General features: G+C 55.3%; 1 protein-coding gene across 1 annotated transcript; it reads left to right on the top strand.

Annotated features, from left to right (window-relative positions):
* The first annotated feature begins 329 nt into the window (after positions 1-329).
* Positions 330-8,691, top strand: LOC132207821 (uncharacterized). Its single transcript, XM_059643677.1, has 3 exons — positions 330-624; positions 2,993-4,320; positions 8,653-8,691. The coding sequence occupies exons 1-3, from the start codon at positions 330-332 to the stop codon at positions 8,689-8,691; spliced, it is 1,662 nt and encodes a 553-aa protein (XP_059499660.1).
* Positions 8,692-9,097: the final 406 nt, after the last annotated feature.

Here is a 9,097-nt window from a genome sequence, read left to right as displayed (position 1 = left end):
CGCCCCCCCAACCTCCTTCACCCACCGCCCCCCCAACCTCCTTCACCCACCGCCCCCCCCCCAAACCTCCTTCACCCACCGCCCCCCCCACCTCCTTCACCCACCGCCCCCCCCACCTCCTTCACCCACCCCCCCCCACCTCCTTCATCCACCGCCCCCCCCCCTTCATCCACCGCCCCCCCCCTCCTTCATCCACCGCCCCCCCCCCCTCCTTCATCCACCCCCCAACACTCCTTTACCCCCCCCAGGACCTACCCTGCACCAGCCTCTTCATGGTGTTGTAGCGGGACCACAACAGGCTTTTGCTGTCACTGCCCCCCCCGGGGGGCATGAGGCTTCCTGTCGGGGGGCACCTGATGCCCCCAGCGGCGGGGCACCCGCGCCCACCCGCCCAGAGCCGCCGCGGCGCTGCAGCAGCGAAGGGAGGAACAGCAAGATCCCATGGGCTGGCTGCGCGAAGTCGAGCTGGAGCCAAACTGCGCTGCGATCCCCCCGCCCGCTGCCTTGTAGTGACACCTACCCCGTCCCCACCAATCCCAGGCGCGGGCGGCAGGCCACGTGGGGAGGATGCCAGCCTCTCATTGGCTATGCCAGTGGCACCCCCCCCCCACCGAAGCCCGACGTGTCAGCGGAGAGACAGAAAAACAAGTTTTTCTGGAAAAGAGAAGTTGCAGCTCCCCCCCCCTCCCCAGCACCCAGCAAAATACCCCCCCACCCAGCACCCAGCCAGCTCCCCCCCACCCAGGACCCAGCAAAATACCCCCCCACCCAGCACCCAGCCAGCTCCCCCCCCACCCAGCACCCAGCAAAATACCCCCCCACCCAGCACCCAGCCAGCTCCCCCCCGCACCCAGCACCCAGCAAAATACCCCCCCACCCAGCACCCAGCCAGCTCCCCCCCACCCAGGACCCAGCAAAATACCCCCCCACCCAGCACCCAGCCAGCTCCCCCCCACCCAGGACCCAGCAAAATACCCCCCCACCCAGCACCCAGCCAGCTCCCCCCCACCCAGGACCCAGCAAAATACCCCCCCACCCAGCACCCAGCCAGCTCCCCCCACCCAGGACCCAGCAAAATACCCCCCCCACCCAGCACCCAGCCAGCTCCCCCCCGCACCCAGCACCCAGCAAAATACCCCCCCACCCAGGACCCAGCAAAATACCCCCCCCACCCAGCACCCAGCAAAATACCCCCCCACCCAGCACCCAGCCAGCTCCCCCCCACCCAGGACCCAGCAAAATACCCCCCACCCAGCACCCAGCCAGCTCCCCCCCACCCAGGACCCAGCAAAATACCCCCCCACCCAGCACCCAGCCAGCTCCCCCCCACCCAGGACCCAGCAAAATACCCCCCCACCCAGCACCCAGCCAGCTCCCCCCCCACCCAGGACCCAGCAAAATACCCCCCACCCAGCACCCAGCCAGCTCCCCCCCACCCAGGACCCAGCAAAATACCCCCCCACCCAGCACCCAGCCAGCTCCCCCCCACCCAGGACCCAGCAAAATACCCCCCCACCCAGCACCCAGCCAGCTCCCCCCCACCCAGGACCCAGCAAAATACCCCCCCACCCAGCACCCAGCCAGCTCCCCCCCACCCAGGACCCAGCAAAATACCCCCCCACCCAGCACCCAGCCAGCTCCCCCCCCACCCAGCACCCAGCAAAATACCCCCCCTCCCAGCACCCAGCAAAATACCCCCCCACCCAGCACCCAGCCAGCTCCCCCCCACCCAGGACCCAGCAAAATACCCCCCCACCCAGCACCCAGCCAGCTCCCCCCCACCCAGGACCCAGCAAAATACCCCCCACCCAGCACCCAGCCAGCTCCCCCCCACCCAGGACCCAGCAAAATACCCCCCCACCCAGCACCCAGCCAGCTCCCCCCCCACCCAGCACCCAGCAAAATACCCCCCCACCCAGCACCCAGCCAGCTCCCCCCCCGCACCCAGCACCCAGCAAAATACCCCCCCACCCAGGACCCAGCAAAATACCCCCCCCACCCAGCACCCAGCAAAATACCCCCCCCACCCAGCACCCAGCCAGCTCCCCCCCGCACCCAGCACCCAGCAAAATACCCCCCCCACCCAGCTCCCAGCCAGCTCCCCCCCGCACCCAGCACCCAGCAAAATACCCCCCCACCCAGGACCCAGCAAAATACCCCCCCCACCCAGCACCCAGCAAAATACCCCCCCCCACCCAGCACCCAGCCAGCTCCCCCCCGCACCCAGCACCCAGCAAAATACCCCCCCCACCCAGCACCCAGCCAGCTCCCCCCCCGCACCCAGCACCCAGCAAAATACCCCCCCACCCAGGACCCAGCAAAATACCCCCCCCACCCAGCACCCAGCAAAATACCCCCCCCCCACCCAGGACCCAGCAAAATACCCCCCCCACCCAGCACCCAGCAAAATACCCCCCCACCCAGCACCCAGCAAAATACCCCCCCCACACAGGACCCAGCAAAATACCCCCCCCACCCAGCACCCAGCCAGCTCCCCCCCGACCCAGCACCCAGCCAGCTCCCCCCCACCCAGGACCCAGCAAAATACCCCCCCCACCCAGCACCCAGCCAGCTCCCTCCCACCTAGCACCCAGCAAAATACCCCCCCACCCAGCACCCAGCCAGCTCCCCCCCCACCCAGCACCCAGCAAAATACCCCCCCACCCAGCGCCCAGCCAGCACCCCCCCAGCACCCAGCCAGCTCCCCCCCCACCCAGCACCCAGCCAGCTCCCCCCCAGCACACAGCCAGCTCCCCTCCCACCCAGCACCCAGCCAGCTCCCCCAGCACACAGCCAGCTCCCCCGCACCCAGCACCCAGCAAAATACCCCCCCACCCAGCCAGCTCCCCCCCTCACCCAGCCAGCTCCCCCCAGCACCCAGCCAGCTCCCCCCCTCACCCAGCCAGCTCCCCCCCAGCACCCAGCTAGCTCCCCCCCACCCAGCACCCAGCCACCTCCCCCCCAAAGCACCCAGCCAGCTCCCCCCATCCAGCACCCAGCCACCTCACCCCCAGCACCCAGCTAGCTCCCCCCCACCCAGCCAGCTCCCCCCCAGCACCCAGCCAGCTCACCCCCCAGCACCCAGCCAGCCTCCCCCCCAGCACCCAGCCAGCTCCCCCACCAGCACCCAGCCAGCTCACCCCCAGCACCCAGCCAGCTCCCCCCACATCCAGCACCCAAACAGCTCCCCCCTCAAAGCACCCAGCCAGCTCCCCCCAGCACCCAGCCAGCTCCCCCACCCCCCAGCACCCAGCCAGCTCCCACCCACCCAGCACCCAGCCAGCTCCCCCCAAGCACCCAGCCAGCTCCCCAGCCCAGCACCCAGCCAGCTCCCCACCAGCACCCAGCCAGCTCTCCCCCACCCAGCACCCAGCCAGCTCACCCCCCCAGCACACAGCCAGCTCCGTCCCAGCACCCAGCCAGCTTCCCCCCAACCCAGCACCCAGCCAGTTCCCCCCCAGCCAGCTCCCCGCCAACCCAGCACCCAGCCAGCTCCCCCCACACCCAGCACCCAGCCAGCTCCCCCCCCATCCAGCACCCAGCCAGCTCCCCCCAACCCGGCACCCAGCCAGCTCCCCACCCAGCACCCAGCCAGCTCCCCCCCAGCACCCAGCCAGCTCCCGCTCAGCACCCAAACAGCTACCCCCCAAAGCACCCAGCCAGCTCCCCCCTCACCCAGCACCCAGCCTGCTCCCCCCCCACAAAGCACCCAGACAGCTCCCCGCTAAAGCACCCAGCCAGCTCCCCCCTGCAAAGCACCCAGCCAGCTCCCCTCCCACCCAGCCAGCTTCCCCCCCCGCAGCACCCAGCCAGCTCCCCACCCAAAGCACCCAGCCAGCTGCCCCCCAAAAGCAGTCAGCCAGCTCCCCACTCAAAGCACCCAGCCAGTTCCCCCAACAAAGCACACAGCTTGCTCCCCCCTCCAGCACCAAGCCAGCTCTCCCCCAGCACCCAGCCAGCTCCCCAACAAAAGCACCCAGCCAGCTGCCCCGCCAAAGCACCCAGCCAGCTCACCCCTCAAAGCACCCAGCCAGCTTCCCCACCCAGCACCCAGCCAGCTCCCCCGACACAGCACCCAGCCAGCTTCCCCCACAGCAGCCAGACAGCTCCCACACCACCCAGCACCCAGCCAGCTCCCCCACCAGCACACAGCCAGCTCCCCCCCGACCCGGCACCCAGCCCGCTCCCGCACCAGCAACCAGCCAGCTCCGCTCCACCCGGCACCCAGACAGCTCCCCCCGACCCAGCACCCAGCCAGCTCACCCCTCAAAGCACCCAGCCAGCTCCCCGCCCCAGCACCCAGCCGGCTTCCCCCTCAAAGCAAGGGAGGGAAACTTCCTCCAAACGTCACTGCAAACCTCCTCCAAACTTCACTGTAAACGTCCTCCAAAATTCACTGTAAACTTCCTCAAAACTTCACTGCAAACTTCCTCCAAACTTCACTAAAACATCCTCCAAACTTCGGTGCAAACTTGGTCCAAACTTCACTAAAACTTCGTACAAACGTAACTGCAAATTTCCTCAAACCTCACTGCAAACTTCCTCTAAACTTCACTGTCAACCTCCTCCAAACCTCACTGTAAACTTCCACCAAACTTGACTAAAACTTCCGTCAAACCTCACTGTAAACTTCCTCCAAACCTCACTGCAAACTTACTACAAAATTCACTGCAAACTTCCTCCAAACTTCACTGTAAAGTTCCCACAAACTTCATTGTAGACTTCCTCCGAAAGTCACTGCAAACTTCCTCCAAACTTCACTGCAAACTTCCTCCAAACTTCACTGCAAACTTCCTCCAAACTTCACTGCAAACTTCCTCCAAACTTCACTGCAAACTTCGTCCAAACTTCACTGCAAACTTCCTTCAAACTTCACTAAAACGTCCTCCAAAACTCACTGGAAACTTCCTCCAAACATCACTGCAAACTTCCTCCAAACCTCACTGTAAACTTCATCCAAACTTCACTAAAGCTTCCCTCCAAACTTCACTGTAAACTTCCTCAAAACTTCACTGCAAACGTCCTCCAAACTTCACTGTAAACGTCCTCCAAACCTCACAGCAAACTTCCTCCAAAATTCACTGTAAACTTTCTCCAAACGTCACTAAAATTACCTTCAAACTTCACTGCAAACTTCCTCCAAACCTCACTGAAAACTTCCTCCAAACCACACTGCAAACTTCCGACAAACTTCACTGTACACTTCCTCCAAACGTCACTGCAAACTTCCTCGAAAGCTCACTGCAAACTTCCTAAAAACTTCACTGCAAACTTCCTCCAAACGTCACGAAAATTACCTTCAAACTTCACTGCAAACTTCCTCCAAACTTCACTGAAAACTTCCTCCAAACCTCACTGCAAACGTCCTCCAAACTTCACAGCAAACTTCCTCCAAACGTCACTGTAAACTTCCTCCAAACCTCACTGTAAACTTCCTCCAAACTTCACTAAAACTTCCCCCAAACTTCACTATAAACTTACTCCAAACTTCAGTGCAAACTTCCTCCAAACTTCACTGTAAACTTCCTCCAAACTTCACTGCAAACTTCCTCCAAACCTCATTGTAAATTTCATCCAAACTTCAATGCCAACTTCCTCCAAACCTCACTGCAAACATCCTCCAAACTTCACTGTGAACCTCCTGCAAACCTCACTGCAAACGTCCTCCAAACTTCACTGCAAACTTCCTCCAAACTTCACTGTAAACGTCCTCCAAACTTCAGTGCAAACTTCCTCCAAACTTCACGTAAACCTCCTGCAAACCTCACTGCAAACTTCCTCCAAACTTCAAAGCAAACTTCCTCCAAACTTCACTGTAAACTTCCTATAAACTTCGTGCAAACTTCCTCCAAACCTCACTGTAAATTTCCTCCAAACTTCACTGCCAACTTCCTCCAAACCTCACTGCAAACTTCCTCCAAACTTCACTGTAAACTTCCTCCAAACTTCACTGCAAGGTTCCTCCAAACTTCACTGTAAACCTCCTGCAAACCTCACTGCAAGCTTCCTCCAAACTTCACAGCAAACTTCCTCCAAACCTCACTGCAAACTTTCTCTAAACTTCACTGTAAACGTCCTCCAAACTTCACTGCAAACTCCCTCCAAACTTCACTGCAAACTTCCTCCAAACTTCACTGTAAACGTCCTCCAAACTTCACTGCAAACTTCCTCCAAACTTCACGTAAACCTCCTGCAAACCTCACTGCAACCTTCCTCCAAAATTCAAGGCAAACTTCCTCCAAACTTCACTGTAAACTTCCTATAAACTTCACTGCAAACTTCCTACGAACCTCACTGTAAACCTCCTCCAAACTTTACTGTAAACTTCCTCCAAACTTCACTGCAAACTTCCTCCAAACCTCACTGTAAATTTCCTCCAAACTTCACTGCCAACTTCCTCCAAATTTCACTGTAAACTTGCTCCAAACTTCACTGCCAACTTCCTCCAAACTTCACTGAAAACGTCCTCCAAACTTCACTGCAAACTTCCTTCAAACTTCACTAAAACCTCCTCAAAACTTCACTGTAAACCTCCTGCAAACCTCACTGCAAACTTCCTCCAAACTTCACTGTAAACTTGCTCAAAACGTCAACTGCAAACTTCCTCTAAAAGGCACTGTAAAATTCCTCCAAACGTCACTGCAAACTTCCTCAAAACTTCACTGTAAACCTCCTCCAAACTTCACTGCAAAATTCCTCTAAACCTCACTGCAAACTTCCTACAAACCTCACTACAAACCTCCCTCAAACTTCACTGTAAACTTCCACCAAACCTCACTTTAAACTTGCTCCAAACTTCACCAAAGCTTCCGCCAAAACTCAGTGTAAATTTCCTCCAATCTTCACTGCAAACTTAATCCAAACTTCACTAAAACTTCCTCCAAACTTCACTGCAAACTTCCTCCAAACGTCACTGTAAACTTCCTCCAAACTTACCTGCAAACATCCTCCAAACACACTGTAAATTTCCTCCAAAATTCACTGCAAACTTCCTCCAATCTTCACTGTAAACTTCCTACAAACTTCAATGTAAACTTCCTCCAAACTTCACTGCAAACATCCTCCAAACTTCACTAAAACCTCCTCCAAACTTCAGTGTAAACTTCCTCCAAACTTCACTGCAAACTTCTGGCAAACCTCACTGCAAACTTCCTCCAATCTTCACTGCAAACTTCCTCCAAACTTCACTGCAAACCTCCACCAAACTTCTGTGTAAACGTCCTCCAAACTTCATTGCAAACTTCCTCCAAACCTCACTGAAAACTTTTCCAAACTTCACTGCAAACCTCCACCAAACTTCTGTGTAAACGTCCTCCAAACTTCACTGCAAACTTCCACCAAACTTCACTAAACCTTTCTCCAAACTTCACTGCAAACATCCTCCAAACTTCACTGCAAACTTCCTCCAAACGTCACTGCAAACTTCCTCCAAACAACTCTGCAAACTTCCTCCAAACCTCACTGTAAACTTCCTACAAACTTCACTGTAAACCTCCTACAAACTTTACAGTAAACTTCGTACAAACGTCACTGTAAACATCCTCCAAATTTCACTGCAAACATTCTCCAAACTTCACTGCAAACATCCTCCAAACTTCACTGCAAACTTCCTCCAAACGTCAGTGTAAACTTCCTCCAAACTTCACGACAAACTTCCTCCAAACCTCACTGCAAACTTCCTCCAAACTTCACTGTAAATATCGACCAAACTTCACTGTAAACTTCCTCCAAACCTCACTGTAAACATCCTCCAAACTTCACTGCAAACATTCTCCAAACTTCACTGCAAACATCCTCCAAACTTCACTGCAAACATCCTCCAAACTTCACTAAAACCTCCTCCAAACTTCAGTGTAAACTTCCTCCAAACTTCACTGCAAACTTCTGGCAAACCTCACTGCAAACTTCCTCCAATCTTCACTGCAAACTTCCTCCAAACTTCACTGCAAACCTCCACCAAACTTCTGTGTAAACGTCCTCCAAACTTCATTGCAAACTTCCTCCAAACCTCACTGAAAACTTTTCCAAACTTCACTGCAAACGTCCTCCAAACTTCACTGCAAACTTCCACCAAACTTCACTAAACCTTTCTCCAAACTTCACTGCAAACATCCTCCAAACTTCACTGCAAACTTCCTCCAAACGTCACTGCAAACTTCCTCCAAACAACTCTGCAAACTTCCTCCAAACCTCACTGTAAACTTCCTACAAACTTCACTGTAAACCTCCTACAAACTTTACAGTAAACTTCGTACAAACGTCACTGTAAACATCCTCCAAACTTCACTGCAAACATTCTCCAAACTTCACTGCAAACATCCTCCAAACTTCACTGCAAACTTCCTCCAAACGTCAGTGTAAACTTCCTCCAAACTTCACGACAAACTTCCTCCAAACCTCACTGCAAACTTCCTCCAAACTTCACTGTAAATATCGACCAAACTTCACTGTAAACTTCCTCCAAACCTCACTGTAAACTTCCTCCAAACTTCACTAAAACTTCCCCCAAACTTCACTATAAACTTACTCCAAACTTCAGTGCAAACTTCCTCCAAACTTCACTATAAACTTCCTCCAAACTTCACTGCAAACTTCCTCGAAACTTCACTAAACCTTCCACCAACCTTCACTAAACCTTCCTCCAAACTTCAGTGCAAACGTACTCCAAACTTCACCGTAAACTTCCTCTAAACTTCACTAAAACTTCCTCCGAACTTCACTGTAAACTTCCTCCAAACCTCACTGCAAACTTCCTCCAAACTTAACTGTAAACTTCCTCAAAAAATCACAAAAGCTTCCTCCAAACTTCACTGTAAACTTCCTCCAAACTTCACTGCAAACTTCCTCCAAACCTCACTGTAAATTTCATCCAAACTTCAATGCCAACTTCCTCCAAACCTCACTGCAAACATCCTCCAAACTTGACTGTAAACCTCCTGCAAACCTCACTGCAAACGTCCTCCAAACTTCACTGCAAAATTCCTCCAAACTTCACTGTAAACGTCCTCCAAACTTCACTGCAAACTTCCTCCAAACTTCAGTGTAAACTTCCTCCAAACTTGACTGTAAACCTCCTGCAAACCTCACTGCAAACGTC

This window comes from Stegostoma tigrinum, unplaced genomic scaffold (genome assembly GCF_030684315.1).
Source record: "Stegostoma tigrinum isolate sSteTig4 unplaced genomic scaffold, sSteTig4.hap1 scaffold_169, whole genome shotgun sequence".
Taxonomy (NCBI): domain Eukaryota; kingdom Metazoa; phylum Chordata; class Chondrichthyes; order Orectolobiformes; family Stegostomatidae; genus Stegostoma; species Stegostoma tigrinum.
The sequence above is the reverse complement of the archived record's forward strand: the minus strand, read 5'-3'. Positions and strand labels throughout refer to the sequence as shown.